Below are 23,294 nucleotides of genomic sequence, written 5' to 3' on the forward strand. Positions count from 1 at the left end.
ACTTTTAATAATAAAATGTCCCTCTATATTTGTTTTTAAGTTAATAATTTGTTTTATTAAAGCCTTTTATAAAATGTAATTTTTAATCTGTACTGCAATTTAAAATCTCAACAATTATTTAATTCTATCAAATAAAACATTATAAAATTTAAAAATTAGAAATAGAGAATAAATATTATTTTAATATTTATTACTTTTAATTCATTTACGCATTTTAAAAATCATTTCCGTATTAAAAAAATTATGGAAGTGTTACGTCATACAGAATATTCTTCGACGTCACACGGCAGATAACCAATTATAAAGTGTTTCGACCGGCTCAATTCGTCCTTTATCGAAGGTCTTCGTTAAAGTGCATACACAGAAAAGAATGGCTTCCAGGTTTGCTAACGTGCAAAGTGCTCCTCCTGTCGAAATATTTGCTTTGAACAGAGCTTATAAAGAAGACAAAGATCCAAATAAAGTAGATCTAGGAATTGGCGGTAAGTTACACTTCTAACAATACTTAATAATGCATGTTTAGTGTGTATTTAAACCTACCATCACATTAAAGGTGCTTAAAGTATTGATTTTTTTTTTTTTTTTTTTTTTTTTTGAATATTTGAGAAATTTATTTAAAGAAGTTACTACAGGCTTGTTCATTGCTTTAATCTTTATATTTAATTTCATAATGTTAATTGTTTATTTACAGAAAAAAGTAAATGAAATATTATATGTACAGAAATGTATTCAGCTTTTTAATTACATAATTTAAAGGGATATAATATTGATTCTTTTTGTTAATTTTGTAAACTTATTGTGGCTTAAGTATTGTTTTATTTTGCAGAAAATTTACAAAAATCCTTTTGTTTTTGAATTTTTATGTCTTTTTTTTAAGTATCTTTATAATAGTAGTATATTTTCTATAAGAATTTTAATTGAAATTGTGTGTAAAATATTTATTAAACTGATATTTATAAAAATCACTTAAAATATCTAACTTTTGTATAATGATACTGAAAAGATTTGATTTATTTAAAGATATTTTTAATATAAAATAAGCAAGCTTCTGAAAACATAATTTTTCTTTAAAATAATAATATACACTTATTCAAAGAACTACTTGTTTAGGATTTTGAAATTAATTTCTGCTTTGATCAAGGAAATAGTTCAAAGTTTAAACTATGTTTTTGATTAAGGGAATGAACAGTAATTTTAATTAAGTTATGCAACATTTATCTGTAGAGAAAAAATTATAAATTAATTACATTCATGATTCATCAAGAAACTTCATCATAATAGCTTGTAATACATGAACATGTTATTAATTATTATTAATGCACTATAAAGTACAATACCATAATTTTTTATAGCATTCTAATTTATTATCAAAAATCATTTTTGTACTATTCATTTTGTAATTAAATCTATTTCATCTGCAATACCATAATCGTAAGAAATGTATCTTAAATCTGATATAGATCTAGTTTATTATAACAAATATGGAAATCAACAGGTTTTTCTGACCTGGCCAGTCAATAAAGCTAGATCTCTTAAATATATATAGATAATCTTTAACATATATGGTTAATTGGTTTTGTAAGTATATGTCATAGATCAAAACTGCACATACCAAAGCTAGCAATTAATGGGAAATAAATTAATTCATGAAAATTAAGAATTTCTGTGAAAATAATTTTTGCATTTTCGTTTGTTTGAGGGAATAAAAACATGGGGAATGAAGAAATCAAATTTAAAAAAAGTTTATTGATGAATTATTTTGTCTAAAATCTTTAATTAATGTAGTGTGTAATGGCACACAAAAATGAAAATAGATCATGAAAAATAACATTAGACTAACTTCTAATCAATCTTAAAACTCTCAATAAAATAGTCCAAAAAGAAAGAATATATATTTTTTTTTTTTTTAAATTAAGCAAAATACTTACTAAACATAGTTGTTGTTATTTATTTTTCTTTTATAATTTTCTGTAAAAACTAAAGACTTAAAACAGAAATGTTTAAAAAAATTACACTGTGAAAATAAAACTTAAAACTATTCAAATAAGAGCACTGCACGAGGAAAACTGTTTTACCTTTTACCTAATGGTAATGAGTGGGTAAAAGCAATTGGTTTAGTGTTATCAGCCCAGCTCCATTGAGCTAGAAACATTGAACCACCTTCAAAACAGATCAACATTAATCAAAACGTGCACTGATAAATGCCATCTATATCAAGGGTTATCTATATCATTGAAAATCTTGATAACATATAAGACAACATCATGTAAATGTTTTTATTATTATTAGTTGAATTGATAAATATTAAAAATATCAATTTTTATTAATCTTTGTAAATTCATATGTTCAGAATGAAAAATTTAACTAACAAAAACAAGTGATTGGTAACTGATACTTTTATATTTGTTACAAACAAATGTATATTATATTATACTTGATATATATTAAAATGTTTCAATTATCCTGTTTTTTAAATTATGGATTTTATTGTTATTAATAAAAATATTTTTTATACTGAATTTTATCACAATTGATTCTAACAATTTTTAAATGCCAAATAAACCACTGAATTCTTTATCAGACTATTACATAAGGCTAATTAATTACTAAGTAATTTTGCCTAGAGTTAGCTAGTTAAGCCATCACCTTGCATTAAATTCAACAATATTATAAATAAATTTTATTTATTTAGAATATTCTGGAAGAAAAGATTGACCTGGAATGGGACTCAAACCCACAACTTTTACTTACCATGTAGATGCATTATTAATTACACTACCTGGATCTTCATCCAATCTTCACTTCTATTAACTTGAGAAAATTATTAATATAATGTGTATAATATAATTATAATTTTCCCATTATATTAATAATTTTCTCAATAAACATTTGTATAAAAAACTTAGTATCTATCTATTGCATTTTTTTTTTTTTTTTTTTTTTTTTTTGAGGAGGTATACTCCTTATTCTCAAAATTTTATAGCAATATTAAATATTATACAATATTAAAATTTAAAAATTTTTTTCCATTTTATGTAGATTTAAAGTTTTCTTCATTTCAAAATATTTTGATCATTTCTACATCTGTTTTAGAACATGTAATAAGCAGAGAAATATATAGACTCCCAGTTTAATGAATCTTTTTTATTATAAAATTTTCAAATTGAAAAATCTCTAGAATTAAGTTAAATCTCTAATTGATATATAATTAATACAGTGATATATTTGAGTTTAGAAATGAAGTCGACATATAAAGCAGTACTTTTTAATTAGTATTGTCCTAATGGACTTTCCAACATTTTAACTTTTGCTTTCTAAAGCATAACTTTATGTAAAATTTTTAGATAAAACAAATCCAAAAATATATATTTATTCAAATATGCCATCTGTATGTAATCACTTCATTTTTATGATTCAAGTTATCTTTACAAAAAATATACTTCTGAATTAGTATTGTTCTGATGACATGTACTCTTAAGCATGTATTAAAATCAGGTATTTGAAGTTTCAAAATAAAAAATTTGTTAATTTTTTTTTCAGAATAAATTTATATACAATGCTTTGTTTTATAATTTTTATTGTAAAAATATTTATAATTTGGTATAAAATTTTGAAACAAAAATTTCATTTACTGTAAATTTTATCTTTTTTTTCAATGTAAAAAGTTGAAATTAAACCTGATCAACTTTATCTTTCCTTAAACAAAAACTTTTTTTTTGTGGTTGACCACAACTATAACCTATATTGATGGAACTCAAGATCATGTATAAACATTGTTTGTGGCATTCATGCCTTAAAGCTGTGCCACATAAATTTTATGGAATGACAATGATATGTATTATTTTACTTGCTGTTCCATAACATTTTTGTAGCACAGTTTTATAACACTGTGTTTATACATGATTTTGAGTTTCATAAGTATAGTGTTATAGGTGTAGTGTAATACAAAATACTGTGTAACAATTTGTTTATAATTAGCAATTATGACATTTCATGGAAATTGGCCCACCACTTTGTTCTTGTTCCAAACTTCCATTTATCCATAATTGCCTATATTATAAACTAATTGCATAATATCTATTTTTACAATTTAAATTCAAATAATCAAGATCAATATATTTTAGATTAAAGATAATTTTAAGATAAAAAATGTTATTGATTTCATATTTTATTAGTACAATTGATCTAATCATATTTATCAAATTAATCATATCAAAAATATTATGTCATGAATTCATAATTTTTCAGTTATAATTATCAAATGATTTATTACTTTCAACCTTGAAAGATAAATTGTCTAGTAAATAAAATTTTTTATCATTATTAATAAAAGATAGTTTTATGAATTTTATCATATTTTTATTCTCATTTTCAAAATAAGTCGGAATTAATTTTATTGAATTAACTTAGAACCAAATAGGAATTTCTGATTACATTATTAAATTAAATAATTTTTGATTTATAAAATACTTTTGTAAATCAAAATTTGCATTTTTTGTAACTGCAAAAACTACAATTTCAACATTTCATAGTTTTTATAAATATTTTTTCATCTTTTGATGATTATATCAGAAATACACAAAATATAAGCAGGGATTATTTTGAAAGTATTTGGGATATATTTTAAATTCAACATCAGTAATGAAGTAGTAAAGGCATGAAAGTTTTATTTTAGATTACTACTATAGTAAGCATTTTTTATTTGTTTTACAGCTTACAGAACTAATGAAGGAAAACCATGGGTTTTGCCTGTTGTGAGGAAAGTAGAGAAAGCTATGGCTGAAGATGAAACTCTAAATCATGAATATCTTAGCCAGTTAGGAATGGAAGAATTCAGTAAACTTGCTACTAGAATGCTGTTAGGAGAAGATAGTGTAGCCTTGAAAGAAAGTCGTGTAAGAAAAATTTTTTTTAGAAAAGTAGAATGAATTAACCTCATATTTATTGATATGTATGTAATATATACAGGACTGTCAACAGCTTATAAAAGGGCTTATTCTGCCTTAGGTCCTAAGATAGAATGAACCCTTTTTCCCATAGCAGGCATGTAGAATGTTCATCCATTAATAAAAAAAGCATTTTTAAAGATTTTATTTTTTTGTTAGTAAAAAATAACATTGATTTTTATAGGAATACTTACTTTGAATCTAACTTTTCTCCAGACCCAAGGAAAAATTTCCAACCTCCCTTTTCAACAGCCCTATCTTTACATGTATATTAGAAATTTCTTAAATTCATATGTATATTATAGCTATTGTAAAACGTTAGATTTCAGATTAAATTTCAGCATCAATTATGAATTCTGAATTTATATATTTTTTTAAAGATATTATTTTAATTTATTTTGTATCTATTCAATTTATTTCTGAAAATAATAATGACATTACTTGTGATATCTTGCAACACTAGCTCAATTAGAGTTTTGTTGTTCAAAAAAGGCACTTATTTTGGTAATAATGTGTGGTATTCATAATATAGTAATAAATTTTAATGTTTGTGGATTAATGTTTATAGATTTTAAAGGCCACAAATATAAACTTGTAAATGTCTAAGTCAGTTTTACAGTTGGGTTAAAATAATGATTAGAAAAATGCTTGCTGATTTTAAAAAGATGGATGTAAGTGATTTGTTTACTTAATCCAATAATTAAATAAAATTTAAATTGTTTAATAGATTTATAATAAAAAAAATAAACTGGACTTACTGAAAAATGTTCTCTCAATAAATTTTTAACAAAGGTCACATAATAGACTTATATAAAAGGAAGTTTTAAAAGATTTTATAAAAATATTTGCTATTTTTTATTAGTTAAATGTATATTATTTTTGTTTATATCAAACTTCAGAATTTTTTTATAAAAATTTAAATACAAAATAGAATACAATGATATCAAATTAATTACAATAAATTAAATTAAAACTTGTTCTAATTTTTTTTACTTATAGTACTTTTATTTTTGATTATAAAATTTATCTGTTTCAAATGTTTTTACAATTAGTTTTTCTTTTTATAAAGACAGTTTTTTGATCATTTTTTATAATTAACTAATTTCACACATATTGTACAGTACATGTAGTTATCCCAAATGCTAGTGAGCAAAACAATAATAGTAGTAGTAATAATAATAATGTTAAATCATACTAGTTTTTATTGTAACCAAGCTGTTCTAAAAATAATCTAATAAAGTTTATTAATGGTTAAAAGAAATTTGATATTATGAATAATCCGTATTACCATTTATTGCATATATTATCATTATAATTGATAAGGATGCAAACAGAAATTGAAATTTTGTCTACTTGGATCCTGTTTATTAATAGGACTTATTATACTGGTTTAGTTTCCAATTAGCAAATAGAGATCTTACAGATGAAAATATACAAGTGAAAATAAAGATATTTTATTTTGACTTTTTGACTTCTAAGATCTTCTCTGTTTGCTAATCAGAAACTACACCAGTACAATAAGTCCTCTTAATAACTCCATATTGATATTGCAAATGTAGATAGCCAACACTGTTGGCTAATCCTACACCTCTAACCTCAATTGATGTGGAATTCCACAAAGCACACTTCTTACATAACTCTTTCAGACAATCCTTTCTCATTTAATAAACAAGGTCCAAGTAGACAAGGATACAAACAGAAATTGATAAGAGTAAGGACATAGAGGTAAAAAGAATGACTGACTAAAATAATTTTATTCTTAAAGATACTAAATCAAAATGTTCATTTGTTCTTTTTAATCTTATTTTGTGGTTGAGCATTTATTATCTCTCAAATTTTTTTCTGGATATAAACAAATATCATTTGGAATTTTATTTTACATATTATATAATCAAACTTATGTATATATTTAAGTTGGTTTTTATATTTTTATAAATATAACTTTTAGTTTGAAAATATTATTGATAAATTAATTTAATAAAGAAAATTATTTTTGTTTTTACTTTTTCTGTTCTGTGGACACTGAAGGCTATAAAAAAGTCCTTAGTTAGTTGTGGGTTTGCACCTTACTAATCAGTGTTTAGTGACTTTTACCAGCAGTTGCCAACCACCAACTGGTTAAGTCACTAATTCATGAGGAAATTTTGGTGGTCTGTGGAGAAATTTAGACATTGATCAACTCAAGATTACATGAAGTATTACAAAAGAAATGCAAATGCTCAGTTGCTTTACCTCACTCATTGGGGGTTTTTTTTATTTGAATCTAAAACCAAACATGAAATGACTGTTATCACTAAATCAATAAATAATCAACAATAAATAACATGAGTGCGATTGTCATCCTTTGTGGAAAAGAGTCAAGAATCCATAAACTTATTTCAAACAAGCAGCAACAAACTTTGCACTTATTTGTTATAATTAAACTAGTCAATTTCATATTAATAAAGTAAAATGTAAAGTAACAAGTTAATAATTAATAATTAGATTCTGCTCCAATAATTATACCTCCAGGTCATAGTGGACGATAGTATTTAGTATCAGACTTTGTTAGACATGTTTGTTATGGTATAAATATATTAACAAGAAATTATAGCAAAAAATCTTATGGTGATAATTATATTATATTGCGATTCGTTTAAATGTTAACTCTGGACCCAATTACATTGAATTTATACCAATGGTGAGTTTTTACGAATAACTGTCCTCCAGTGCATTTACAATGTTTCTGGAGTACAGGGTCATGGCAATGTATTGAGGAAGCCAAAGAGGAATGATTGTAATTTGTAATGTGTAAAGCTTGGTTTACATATAGGTATGTTTTAAATTGAAAATTTTGTTATTTTTTAAAAAAAGGCTTGTATATTATATATGTATTGTGTGTACCATTTTAATATTTTAGTTGGCTGAGGAGGGGCTTGGAAGCCTGAAACATGTATAATTTCACACGTCTCAACTAAAAAGATGAAAAAACCACCAAGTGCCTTAATTTATAACACTTCATTGTGTTTGAAACAACAAAGAAAAATAAAGTAAATGGAACTTTTGTGATAATTTTTCCTACAGATGTTTGTATTGTTTAGAAAAATTTATGATGGTCTGTGGGATTCAAAATTGTTAGTTTAGTAGTCCGTGAGGTCAAAGGTTGGTAATTGCCGAATTATACCATACACTTAAAAAAAAATCATCCACTATTGGCTATTATATTTTGTGTGTGTGTATTTAATGTTTAAACATTATTGAGAAATATGACTAAATTATTGGATGAATTTAAAGTATATGATGAATCTTAACTATTTAATTAAATTAAGAAGTTAATTTTGAATTTAACTAAGCAATTTAGAAAATTCCTGTTGAGAAGATAAATCAGGAGCAAGATTCTAACCTACGACTCCTGTAAAATGTTACCAATTACTATTTTTGATCTGATCATCTTTGTCAGAAATACATTACATTGACTTGTCATATTGCTTTATTGGTCATGTAGGATAGAAATTTAAACTGCTGCATTAGATTTGACTCCATTTTCTAGAATTTTTAAATTATTTAATTGAATTCAATATTAACAATCACAAATTCTTGTTTATATAACATAGTGACTTTTAGTACTTACCTTCAGATCAATTTAAAATTTTAATTAATTCAGATTTTATTGAATTATGAAGAATTAAGGACTTTTTGTCTCATTTATCCCTTTTTTCCAAACTGAAGATTACAATATGTTATTCAATCAGTTAGTGGGCTAATTTTACATAAATTTATTATGGTATTTCTTTATGAATTAAAAATTTTTATAATTTACTTTATATTTATTTTCAGGCATTTGGTGTACAAACACTTAGTGGAACTGGAGCCTTGCGATTGGGTGCAGATACTTTGGCTAAGCATGTCAACTATACTACATTTTACATGTCAGCTCCAACATGGCGTAAATATTTTATATAATAATTTTTTGGCTCTAGCTTCTATTTAAAACCTTACTTCTAATATTTTTATTAAATATAGTTAATACTTGTGCCTGTAATATATATATATTTAATTTCAAAGTAAGTAAATGAACTATGTCACAGATAGAAAGCATTTTATTAAAAATATTAAGTACACTAGAATCTTTTTTTAATGAATCACTTAAGCTGCCAAAAATCATTCATTGTTTCAAGAATCTGTTATATTGCAAACAATGGATTTCCCACTCACCCAGGAAAATATCAGTTATTCAAAGAAATTTCTGTTTTAATCCTCTACATATTAACAGATTTGTGTAAATTTTAAATTAAAGTTTAAAATCGTGGTTTCTTTTAATTTTAAATGATATAATTTAAAATTAGTAGATATTAAATGACCTATATTAAAATGAATTTTAGCAAACCATCGACTAGTTTTCATGAATGCTGGCTTTAAGGAATGCCGAACTTATCGATATTGGGATGCAAAAACTAGAAGTTTAGATTTTGATGGAATGATTGAAGATATGAAGGTTAGTAAGTGTTCCAAAATATATTATTGTTTTATATTAAATAAAACTATTATAATAAAGTCTCAGGAAAAAAACTGTTAAATGAAATAAATGATGTAAGAACATTAATTTAATAATATTTCATTTTAAAATGTAAAGAAACATTTTAAGTGTAAGAAACAAAAATACAATAAATCATGAGTTTTTATGTTAGGATCTTAAACATTTTATTTCTTAAAGATTGCATATGTATCATGCAAAGTAAATTATCATTTGAAAAGGAAAAAAGAAACATGTCACTAATTCATGAACACAAAAATTAGGCAAAATAATATGAGTTACACATAAAAAGATTTTTTTGTTGTCACTTTCTGACAATAAATAAATACATTTGCATAAGACCTCAATATTACTGCTATCACTAGAAATGTCTTTATCATCTTCATGCTCCATTGGTGAAATTCTTTCTGTAATTTCTTGAATAAAATTAGGACTAGCCTCCTGTGGTGCTGATATATCAGTGGATCTAAGAATGAATTCAGTAATTAATCATTGTTTATGTTTTGGCTAGGCCATTGTATAGTTCTCTGTAAGAGGACATTAATGGCTTCAGATTACATTGAAACTTGTCAGCTTGTTCCTCATTAGGATCATGTTTAACAAAATGATTATCCAATTTACTGGTCAGTTCAAGACCTTCTTTAATTAAATCTGCATTTAGAACAGGATCTTCATTCTTTATCACTATGTTCTTTGGGATCAGAAGTCTCAAGGCCAACCTCTATTATTTCTTTTTTACTTAGGGTTTTATCAACTAATAATTCATTGATATCTTCAAATGATAGATCATCGAATCCTTCTCTGCCAATTGTATGTGCCAATGTTATGATGTTGGAAAATTTGGTCATATTAGGGAGGACGGGATCTTTGTTCTTAATACATTCTGGCCAAACAGCTTTCCAACATGCATTCAAAGTTGATGGGGATAATTCAGTTAGTGCTAGTTCAATTTGATTGATACAATCCATAATTGAAAATTTCATCCACACATCAATGACTGTTAATGTTTCATCATTTCATCATTCAGTTTGTCCAAAACGTATTGAAATGTTCACACTATGTAGTATGTTTTAAATGTCGCAATTATACCTTGATCTGACGGTTGTATCAAAGATGTAGTATTAGGCGGCAGAAAACAAAATTGCACGTTTGGATGTTCTAAGACCAGATGGCCAGGTGCATTGTCAATAATCAAAAGAACTGTAAATTCGAGACCCTTGATGTTCATATAGTGTAACTTCTGAGATGAAACATTTATTAAACCATTCAGTAAAGATATCTGTGGTAACCCAAGCATTTTTGTTTGCCATCCAGTGAACTCGCAATTTATTCAAATCTACATCTTTCATTGAATGTGGTTTTAGGACTCGATTTACAAGCAGTGTTTTCAACATACGATCTCCTGAAGCATTGGAGCAAAATAACAAGGTCACATGATCCTTAGCTACCTTAAACCCACCAGCCCTTTTCTGCACTTTTGCTACGTAAGTTCTGTTTGGCATTCTTTTCCAAAAAAAGACCACTTTCATCTGCATTCCAAAACTTGATCAGGAGCCTCCAACTTCAATTATTTTAGCAATTATTGCAGAAATTCTTTAGCAGCTGATTCATCTGCAGATGTAGTTTCACCTTTAATTTTTATATTGTGATAAGCATGTCTTTTGAGAACCTGTCATCCAACCTGTAGTTGCAGAAAATTCATACTTTTTGTTTAACTCAGATAAAGTGCCTGGTTCCATTTCTTTAATCTGTCAATACATTCTTAATGCCATTTGCTTGATGGCATTTCTGTCTACTGGTACTCTTTTTTGTGATTTATCTTCTATCCACATTACCAGAGCTTTTTCCATTTTCTCTTTGACAATATCTCTTGTGTATGATGATGATTTAGCACTTAACTTTGTTCCAGAACATACCAATTTTCTAATAGCAGCTTTATTTTTCTTGATAGTTCTTACAGTAGCTTCATGTAGACGAAAATGCTTTCCTACAGACGTTGCATCTTGTCCAGTTGCAAGGCAATCTAAAATTTGAATTTTAATATCCAAAGAGATTGCTTTCCTTTTTGCTTTTCTTATAGGTGAATTATGTGACATTATGTAAAGGGCTACTAAAAAAATACCTACTATATAAAAGCGAAAATCCTATTTCTGTTGGTGGTCATCACAGTATGCCAAAAAACGGCCACTAGGGGTGCTCCTAGCTATTATTTAAATTAAATACAGTACTGTACAGTATATAAAATAACAATATAAACATCAAAAAGATACTTTTCACTTTGAACACCAAACTCAAAATGCAGACAAAGCAGACAAAATTCCATATTGAGGTTATAAAATTCGGGGAATTCTCGCAAATGGAAATCGTATTACATTTTTCGTCTCAATGTCACAATTATAAAAATAAAAGTAAAAAACAAAATTTTCTACTTAGAATTTGGGTTGATTGTGTTAAATCAAAATAAATCACGTAAAAAGAGAATTATATTTTTTTCTAACTTGTGTTAAATCAAAATCGTGTAAAAGAAGTTCTTATAAAAACAGAATTGGGTGTATTTGTAATGTCACATTCTATAGTTTTTAATTTTGTGCAACCTTTACTTACTCACACAAATGGTTTTTTTCTCATATTTATACATAATCTATTCATATAGGTAGTATGGATAGTACTGAATCTGCATAATGGCAACTAATAAATAACAAAAGCTTTCTTAAAAACAAAAGGGTTAAATACAATTGGGCTGAACCAATATACATACCATAAATGATGCACCAACATTTGTAGAAATTCCTGTAGCATGTGGTGACTGCAGGGTTGGACAAACAAAAAAATAAAGCCGCAGAAGATTGCAGAAGAACGATTAGTCTGCTTAAAGGCATGTAGTGTAATAACAAAAGTTTATTTGCTACACTAAACACTTAATACAGGCTATACATATACAGCATGAATTCTGGACCCATTACAAGTCTTGCTTTCATTCACACCTTCTCCTATCCTTCCTCCATTCACTCCCTTTGATACACATTTCCCTTCGATACCTGACGACAATACAAATTAATAACGCAAAGAAACAAAAACAAATTTACCCAACAAGAATACAAAATAATAGCACAAAGAAACAAAAGGAAATTGAAAAACAAAAAATACACAAATTTTCTCTCGGAACAAAAAAAATCATAGGTTTCGATGACCCTCCAGTTAGTCCTTAATTCCTTTCAGTTGCTCTTTTCTTCCTTTCTTCATATTCCACTTGGATGGAGTCAGATTCTTAAACGATGTTGTTCTTTCCCTTTTTCTAGTATGGTTGTCCTTCCTGACCCCTACCTCCTTTCAGGTTGACTGTCGCTCACACTCTTTTTACAACTACCTCCATTGCCCTCAATGAACTCTTGTTATCTGCTGCGTCTTCCAACAGCAAAACACTGAAAGCCCAAAAACTGAAAGTCCTTCTCACATAGACACACACCGTCTTTATATCTTATGCCAGAAGAAACAGTTTCTTCTGGCATACTATCTTTCTTCTTCTTCTGGCACCAGATGACCAACTTTTGCCAATCCTTTTGCCAATCCCCATACCTTTTATACCCTATCAGCTGAGAACCGGTGGTATGAAGGAAGGAAACTCAGGGGGGGACATGTAAAACAATGGGAGATGATATGACACAAATGAAATAATAAACAAAAAAAAAATAATTACAATACAAAATAGCCACAAAGCACTACACATTTGAGTCAATGGCATAGTGTCATTTTTCATGAGTGAAGATATAGAAGGCAAAAAAATAAGAACACAGGAAATTCTCCTATTTGTAGTTTGTGGGAAGCTGCAATGGGTCTGAAGATGGTTATTTCCAGGAAAATGGTCCCTTGTTCCAGGAGCAATAGCCTAATGTTTTTAATTTAGAGATATTTAGTGAAATTTTTTTAAAAGAAAGAGTGCTGGATGCAATGAATGAATAACTTCAGAATTATTTAGTTATACATAGAATGCTAATGTTTTAAGTCAAATCAAAGTGAACAGATCATTCACTATTCATTCACTCAGGAATTTTGAGAAGGATGTGGAGCTAATTTTACTCATGCATTTGTGATTTAGGGTTGTCACTAACCTATTTTAGGTAATTGGGGTGATATTTAAAATTTGCAGCCAAATGGCAAATTATTTAATAAAGCTGGTAAATTATAATTTTGCCAAATTTTTTACAACAAATCTAAGAACTATGGACAGATATCAAAACATATAAGAATATTGGATCAATAAATATACAATACAATATTTTCAGTGTGATATATCTTCTATATTTTCAATAGTTTTATGCCACTGATTTGAGCCAGTCAGCTGATCCAAAATATATCAATAAAGGAAAGTAAATTTTAAAAAATTTTAATAAAAATAATTTTGATTTTGAAGAAAATTTTTAAATTGTTTTCAGACAGCTACAAAGATCAAAAATAATTACAAATGTAAAACTAGTTTTTTAAATTGTACTTGCTGCCTATTAACATATTTATAAATCTACTGTTTATTTTAGATTAAGCTATTTAATATAAAATGTGTATAACTGTCATTACTAAAACTCACATTGTATTATTAATTTTTTAATTTAATTTTAGGATATATGAATTAAGAGGAAATTTGTATGAAATAAAAACTTTTATTATTTAAATTAAGCCTTTGAAAAACTATATATGCATTTCTTGTAGAATTTTCAGAAAATAACACATTTTTAAACTTGATGAATTTTGATTCTAAATTTCATTATGACATTGTATTTAAAGTGATCTGTATCTTTCAATTGGCTTCCTTTCATTGTCTGTCTGATTAGAAATGAGAGTCTAAGAAGTTTTATCAAAATATTGTTCAACAAGAATCAACCATATCATTTTTTTAACTGAGCTTGTATTAAAGATCATCATCTAAAGAGTTATTGATCTTTTGACTATTTATAGCAGGGTTGTCCAACTTTTTACCTTATGGGCCAAATTAGAAATTAGATATATTCAGTTGGCCACAAAAGTACTTCATGTAAATATACACTTTTAAAAAGTTCAAAATGTGAATATCAAATTTTAATAACAAATAGTTTTTTTGTAGTAATATACAGTATATTATTGACAGTAAAAAAAGAAATTAAACTCCCACAAAATAAAAATAAAATCAATGCAATTTTTGACATTATTCTTTTTTGCCTTTTCCCATGTTATATGGGGGTCGGCGTTTCCTTCTGTAATACGTTCCATTTCTCCATATCAAGGGCTTCTTCACTCTGGTTCAAGTCTTCTTCCACCTTATCTATCCAATGCATCTTTGGTCTTTCTCTTTTTCCTCTTTCCTTTTTATTATCAGTTTTCCGATCTTCTTTCCAACATAATTGTCACTTCTTTGCTCTACTTGGCCAAATCACCTCAACCTACAATCTTGCATTTTTTTGCTCAAAGGGCCCACCTTAACAGAACCTCTAATAAAATCATTCCTTATTCTATCTTCGCTTGACACTCCACACATCCATCTCAACAGTCTCATCTCCACCATCTTCATCTTTCTTTCTTGGGTTCTTTGTTATTGCCCATGTCTCTGCTCTATATAACATTGCAGGTCTAACAACTGATTTATACAATTTTCTTCCAGATTGCAACTAACTTTCTTGTCACATAACACATTGCTCAGCTTTCTCCAGTTTATCCATCCACATTGAATTCTATACTGCACCTTCGAGTTCAATCCTCCTCCCATCTCAATAAATGTCCCAAGATATTTAAAACTCAGAACAAAAGAGTGGCACATTTTGGATTTTAATATTACACTCATCTCTATCATTCAGTGTCTTTGCCTTCCTTTTATAATAATGTCAATATCTGCTTTTATGATACTAATTTAATTCTAAGAATGTTAGTTAAATAGGAATCACTCAACCTATTTCTTTCAGCAGTTTCAATGTTTTTAATGCACGAAGAGAATTGTTCAAAACAGTATGTACTACCCACATCCATAACAGTTCTCTAGATAAAACAGTTTTCTAACACCAATTACGTCATTATGGGATCAAAGTGTATCCAGTGAAACAAGAGTAAGTTTTACGACATATTTTACCAAAATAAATGAAAATATACCTAAACAATTTAGGATGCAGTGGCCGCATAAAAATATCAAGTGGGCCACACTGCGGGCCATGGATTGGACATCCCTGATTTATAGAATTTGAACTCTTGTTTATCTGCATCAAGGCAGCTATCATTTTAGAGATTCTCACAATCATCTGAAATTGTTACTCATATGTTTATCATTTTGTAGGTTTTACTCATATTTCTAACAAAATGTAATATTTGCTTTATATTCCATTGCTACAAGTAAAGTTGATAATTTTATACAAAACGATATCTCCATGCAAGTAGGAAGTAATATAATGAAATGCATTTGGCATTGGAACATTTTTTAGATTGGTCAGTTATCAATCATATAGAAGATATATTTGTAAATAGTATCACTTCTCGAACTTAGTTGCCAAATTTTTATTCAATAGATTTAAATTTATTTTTGAAATTATTTTTTATACACTATATATTTTAACATTTTTTAGTTTAAGAACTAAAAATACATAATATTCCTCATAAATTTTTTTTTTTTTAGAATGCACCAGAAGATTCGGTATTTATTTTGCATGCTTGTGCTCACAATCCTACTGGTGTTGATCCCACAGAAGAACAGTGGAAAGAAATAGCTAAAGTAATGAAGGTATGCTATTTATCAAAGAAATCAGTTTGAGTTTTATTAGAAACTAAAAATAATTAGATTCATAATTTTTTTTCTAATATTTCATATATAGGAAAAGAAATTATTTCCTTTCTTTGATTGTGCATATCAAGGTTTTGCTACAGGAGATTTGGAACGTGATAGAAAAGCTGTACAATATTTTGTTTCTGAAGGCTTTGAATTATTCTGTGCTCAGTCATTTGCAAAAAATTTTGGTCTCTATAGTAAGTATTTGTCTGTTAATAATTTATTTATTATATGCAAAAAGTTTTAATTCCAAATTGTTCTTATAACAAATCTCTCTATATGGAAAAAATGATAAACCCATATGCTTGTATACTACATTAACCAGGGATTATTATGCTGTATAAAGAACAAATTTTAAAATCATCTGGTAAATTTAAGGTTTTAATTCCCTACTTACAGATTTGATATTAAAAGCTAATTCCTATTAATTAAATGGCAAAAGTTTTAGGCTTAGCTTATCTTTGGTACAAAACAATGGTTTTTGCAACTATGATAAACATGAGCTTCAATTTGTGGTAACACTTCCATGAGTACAACAGACTGCAGTGCCATTAAAAATGGTTTACAATGGAAGTGTACAGAGATTAAAGAAGTGCCATAACATTTTGTTGTTTTGTCCATGCTTATATTTCTAAGTTTAAACTTATTTTTAAAGGAATTTTATACTTGTAAAGTTAGAACTGATCATTTGTTGTTGTTCTCCATATGTAGTATTTTCCTTATATCAAACATTTAATATATATATATTTGTTCCCTTAAATTTTTAATTAGAAAATTATATTATTAATAAGCAACAAACTAATTTCCTGTATAGGATGTTGAACAGAAAATTCTGCTTTGTAAATTTCCTATTTAGCAACTTGAAGTTTTTATTTAATAAATTATTTTATATAAGAGTGTTTAAATTTTAATAATCTGTTACTATATATTATCAGCCTTGAGTTCTCTGAAGAGGAAACTTTAATTCTGAAAAGTCTTGAATTGTTGAAACTGAAAAACTTTGAAAACTTTTCAGGTGATTTTTGATAGTATGGAGGACTTAATTTAAAATGTTAAGACATTTTTTATAAATTGAATATAATAAAATAAAAATTATATATATAACCCATTGAACGTGTGTCCGTTCGTCCATGTAACAGTCTGCCAAAAACAGGCACTAGAGGCACCCCTATCATGTCATATTTCAAACATTTTAATTAACAATATAAATTATCATTTAAATTAACAATACTGTATAAATTATTATTATTCATTTGGCCAATAGATTGTTATATTGACCAAATAATAATTTATCTATATAACCCATTGAATGCATGTCCGCCGTCTGTCAACATGTCTCATAGGAATTTGTAATGCTGCTAGAACGCCCACTAGGGGGCGTCTCGGGTAGTTACATATAAAATATCAGAAATTCTATTCTTTAATTCATACTTTTTTCCCCTAGCCAAAAATCACTATCTTATGTTATTGTCTATTGCTACACAAATTACACAGCAGAAATTATACTCTTATTTATTTCAATTTTACAAAAAATGTTAGTTTTTGTAAAATTAAAAGACAAATTTTCTGGAAACATTTCTTGAGTAATTACCTTAAAAAAATAGGGAAAAAATCAATTTGTTTTTGTTGATAGATTACAGTTTTACAATAAGATCTTGTTGTAATAATTTTAATTGTTAAATGAAAGATAAATTTCAGTGTTCCCATTGATAGTTAATACACCACTCTATTCATTAAATTAATGTTAATTTTTAGGTTAATTTAGAAGTTAAAGTCAGTATTGCTACTTTGATGTCTGAATAAGTTAGATATAAATGTGGTAGACAGTATCTCTTACAAATGGCAAGGAAAAATAAGACGATGATAACTACTTTGCCTTCAGAAATGGAGACATCATTTGAGTCCATTACAGTTCAATAAAAAATTCCTTAAACCAGACCATACATCATATTTATTAATAAAGAAAATAAAATCATACACAGCTTGGACATATCCAGTCCAAATACTTACACTGTACACAATTTCTACATCTGATAAATTTAATAAATATACAGAACTCTTCCAAATTAGTTTTTGTAGAAAACACCTATGGTTTTTATGGAAAAGTAGAAAATGGCTATGGTTTACAGGTGTCACATTATATATATTAAACAAATATAGAAATGTTAGACCTTAATTACAACATTTCACTTAATACTTAAAAAAGAACAGCAATATTAAATTTGTGTCATATTGCCAAGAATATTGAAAACATTAACAGCATACAAATGTGATACATATCTTAACTACTAAAAATAGAACTTAAGCCTTATCTAAATATGTATTACTTGGCACCAAGTATTTCATTTTACTTATCACAATAGTTGCAATGAAACCAAAAATTTATAATTTTAAATATTTCAATGCATTAAATATATATTGGATCCATATTTTAAAATATTTATATTTTTAGATGAACGTGCTGGAAACTTAACTGTTGTACTTAATGATTCATCTGCAATAACAAATTTACGTGCTCAAATCACATTATTAGTCAGAGGAAATTATTCTAATCCACCTGCACATGGAGTCAGAATTGTAGCTCGTGTCTTAGGAAATCCTGAACTGTTTGAAGAATGGTAAACTTTAATTATCAATTTTGAATATAGACAATTATACTTGTGAAATATTGGTTTATTAAGTTATATATATTTTTGATTTCAGTTAATTTTAATATATTTTAAAAATTAACATATATTTTAGTTATATTAATGTTTTTAATTTTTAAAATTTTAATTTGCAGGAAAGAGCACATAAAAACAATGTCTGGACGTATTATGGAAATGAGAAAAGCACTATATGATAAATTAAAAGAACTGAATACACCTGGAACATGGGACCACATTGTTAATCAAATTGGAATGTTCTCTTATACTGGATTAACACGTAAGTTAGAAATATATTTTAATAATTAATTTGGGATTAAAAAAGATTTGCCAACTAAACTTTTACAAAATATAGCTAAAAATCTAAACATTCTGAAATTCTTTAGACTTTCAAAATTGAGATATATAATTTTTTTTGTATATAAGTAAATTATTAGAATGCTAATGGATTAATATGTACTAGTTACAAAGAGAAAAAGGTTTAGAATTAGTGATGACTCGGAATTTTTTGTGCTAGAAAGCTTTGATTCTTAGAAACTTCATTTACATAACTAAATGATTAATAATGGCAAAGTTATGGTTTAGATTTTAATAGAGGAAATGCTATATTACAACTTGAATTTTAAATTTTGTTTCTGTAAGTTATCCAATTACATCTTTGTTTAAAAAATTATAAAGCTGAATAATGTTTTTTTTTATTGGCAAGATTGCAAGTTTGAATGTTGAAGCTGTGAGTACTGATTAGTATTTTTAAATAATTATTTAATATATTATGAAGTATAACTGTGTATTTTTTGAAAAGTAAATTGTAAATATTCCAACTTTTTTATTGGATGAGGCATTATCTGATATGCTATCCTATAGTGCCTTTATTTTATATTTTTTAAATAAAGAATATTAATTATCAACTTTCCAAATTTTAATTTTTGTCATATTTCAACAACAAGTAGCTTAGTTCTCAAAAAGCATAAATTATCCATAGCATGTTTGAACACTGTGATCATTAGATTGTATGTGTGTTGCCATTCTAGCAATAATTGGATTCTGAATTGGTTATATTTAAATATGTTTACTATATTAAAACATTTTTGTGTTTTTTTAAAGTCCATTGTGTTTTGTTTGTTGTTTTGAAAATAATAATGTTTTGTTGCATAGTTTACACAAACAACCATTAAACAAACAGTAACAAGTACAAAATCAGTAAGATTTATTTCTACTTGGTGTAAGACATTACATTTATCTTTCTATTATATCACAATGTTTCACACCAGACCACACATTTCTATTTGGTCTAAGTAAGACCACAAATATCCAAAATATACACACATTGTTAATTCTGGCTGAAATGTATTTTGGTATTTTAATACATACAAACATTAGTGACTGCACTAGAATAAACTATAGTTACATACCATGGTCTTAAACTACAATCATAGACAAATCATAAGCATGCCTAGCAAAGAACAGTAGAAACTCAATTAACATTAGACAACAGTTAGACAGGCTGACATAATATACTAAAACAACATAATACTAAACTTTATGAAAGTGATTGGGAAAGTACTTAGAAAAATTAAAGCTTGCACACTAAATAAACTGAACAAACACAATAAGCATTTACAATATTCTCAAAGAATAACAAAAAAGGCTGTCTTAGAAACCACATGAGATGAAAGGAACTCATTACTCATAGATTGTCATTCTATGAAAAGTGCATAAATCTTTGCATAACAAACCAACACATGTAATACATACATTACAAGAAGGCATTTGACAGCATTTCAAATTCATGGTTATTGCACATACTACACCTATATAAAATAAATCCAACATTCATTGCATTTTTTAAAAACAGAATGCAACACTGAAGAAAAAACACAACACTTCAGACTTTGCAATACATGCATCAAAACAAACAGAATAATAAATTTTCCTGAAAGACATCTTGCCTTAAATCCACTTCAGATTCAAGGCCAGACAGACAAAACTGCTGTCCAATAGGTTAAACAACACTAAATCTGATACATCAAACACAACAGAACTGTGCTGAAGGCAAAATGCATTTAAAGCAATTAACACATAGTTGTCCTAATACTGAAATATTCATTTGGAGTTATACATTGGAAATGCACAGAACTAGGTGAATGCCTCAAAAAATAAATAAACAGGGTGTTTTTTGTTTTGTTACTATTAAGTTCTCTGTAGAAAGGCTGACTCTCTTAATGGGAGGATGAAGCCTCAGATGTTGTAGATCTTTATTATGAACAAATACAGACACTGCAAGAGTTTTTCTACAAAAATTAGAAACATCATAACTACACAAATCTGAAACTCCTTGCAGACAATTTAGTATGCCATTTTAAACTACACAGCACTGGCCTGGTTCTAATACATTAAACAAAATACAGATACCTAAATCCTGGGCTCTTAGCCAGGATCACATTACTGGTATTCCAGTATTTTGATGCAGTTCTGTCAAACTACGTGACTGCCCTTTCAGAAAGATGTATTAGAATCATGAACCCTTCCAAGACACATTATAAATACAAAAATTTACAAGAAGCATGTTTTAAGACAAAGTTAATATTTGTAAAAAATGCCACATGTACATATACATCACATTCAGTTGCAAACTTTTAACATAAACATACTAATCACATTCACTTGTTTGATTGACATTTACTTTGTGTTGTATTAGGCTTATGTTTTGTTACATTCATCAAAATCTTGCATGCAAACACATATTGTTACACACCTAGGAATTATACAATAAAAATCACATTACAGTCACAGAAAATCATACATAAAATATATTATGACCAAGTTATCAAAGATAAAACACTCCAACACAACAAACCAGACATCATATTCCTTGAAAGACAAAACAAAATTGCATACATTATAGATACAGCTGCCAATACACAACAAATAAAATTCATACACTTTAAAAAATTAGCAAATGCTCAACTTGCTCACAAAATAAAGTATCTGTGGAAAATAGATAAGGTTCTTATTGTGCCAGTAGTCCTTTTTTGCACAGGCATCATACTATATACACTACACAAGTTTTGAAACATTAGAGCTTCACAACAGTGAAGAAATTACACTGCAGAAGACTATGAATTTCCTGTTTTTTTTTCTTTTATGGTAAACACAAATACATAAGTGAACAGCACATTAACATATTGATAGCTTGTTCTGTATTTATTTGTCTTGATTCTTGTCCATCTTAGTGCTATGCATTAGTGTAACTATTTTGTATCTTGTACTTCATTACACCAACACCACCGTAATAAAAAGAGGATATAAATGTTTTTATCTAATATTTCATATGGACAAAACAAAACATTGCCATGGACTTTCATACATTGTAGATGTCTTTTGTCTGTTGAATTCGTCCTAGAATCTATGAAAATTATATTGTTTTCAGTAAATAGAATATATTCTAATTTTTAAAATATTTTTATTTCATACCAAAGATGAAGATTTTGTTAATATTTAAATTATCTTTTAATTTTCAGAACCTCAAGTACAGCATCTTGTTCAACAATATCACATCTACTTGCCTAAGGATGGTCGGATAAGTATATGTGGACTAAATACAGGAAATGTCGAATACGTTGCAAAAGCAATTAACGATGCAGTTACTAAAATAAATTAAAAATGAGAAATAAGACAAGGATAGGCTTATTTTTTAATATTCTGTAGAAACAGCTTATAGTTATTTAAATGCCAGGACTTAAAATTGTTTTTGTATAGCATGTTATATTTTTTATTTGGAGAGCACATTAATATATTGTATAAAGAATAGTTTTATGAAAGAAATGTTAAAATAGTGTTGTTGAAATAAATGTTGTTAACTAAGTCTGTGCTTGATGATATTTTCAAAAACGTTTTTAAATATTTACTTATAAAACTATAAAATTTATTGAGCAATTTATATCTCATATTACTATATTATAATTTTCAAAAATACAACTTTTATATAATTAATTCAAGAGTTAAAACAGTTTAAGCTTAAACTATAATGTCATTTTTAGACTTTTATATATAGATAACGTTAAGGTCTTAGCCCACTCTCAAGCCATCATGAATTAAATAGGACAGATAATATTTGATTGTAATGTTAAATACAGTTGAATAGATCTAAAGTTAAATTAAGCCTATTTCACAAAAACTTTTATTTTTAATATTGACTGTTTCATTTATCACCATAAATGTGTGATGAGTGGTATGACATATGCTGAAAATCTTAATATTTAAAGTAACTTTTACAAGTTCTAGACTTCTGTACATAGTTAACAGAAACTTAAGCTTTCATTAATTGCATAGTTAATTCATTAATTGCATAGTTATGACTTATCAATATTGTTCCTCTTTAAAGTTAAATTAATGACTAAAATTTTATTTTA

At 27.0% G+C, this 23,294-nt stretch overlaps 1 protein-coding gene across 1 annotated transcript; it reads left to right on the top strand.

Annotated features, from left to right (window-relative positions):
* The first annotated feature begins 316 nt into the window (after window positions 1-316).
* Window positions 317-22,746, top strand: Got1 (Glutamate oxaloacetate transaminase 1). Its single transcript, XM_067278149.1, has 9 exons — window positions 317-482; window positions 4,714-4,895; window positions 8,763-8,871; window positions 9,308-9,420; window positions 16,088-16,192; window positions 16,284-16,434; window positions 18,690-18,855; window positions 19,020-19,162; window positions 22,404-22,746. The coding sequence occupies exons 1-9, from the start codon at window positions 371-373 to the stop codon at window positions 22,541-22,543; spliced, it is 1,221 nt and encodes a 406-aa protein (XP_067134250.1). The 5' UTR covers window positions 317-370; the 3' UTR covers window positions 22,544-22,746.
* The last annotated feature ends 548 nt before the right edge of the window (window positions 22,747-23,294 follow it).

Source organism: Centruroides vittatus, unplaced genomic scaffold (assembly GCF_030686945.1).
Source record: "Centruroides vittatus isolate TY-2023 unplaced genomic scaffold, ASM3068694v2 contig_1168, whole genome shotgun sequence".
Classification (NCBI taxonomy): Eukaryota; Metazoa; Arthropoda; class Arachnida; order Scorpiones; family Buthidae; genus Centruroides; species Centruroides vittatus.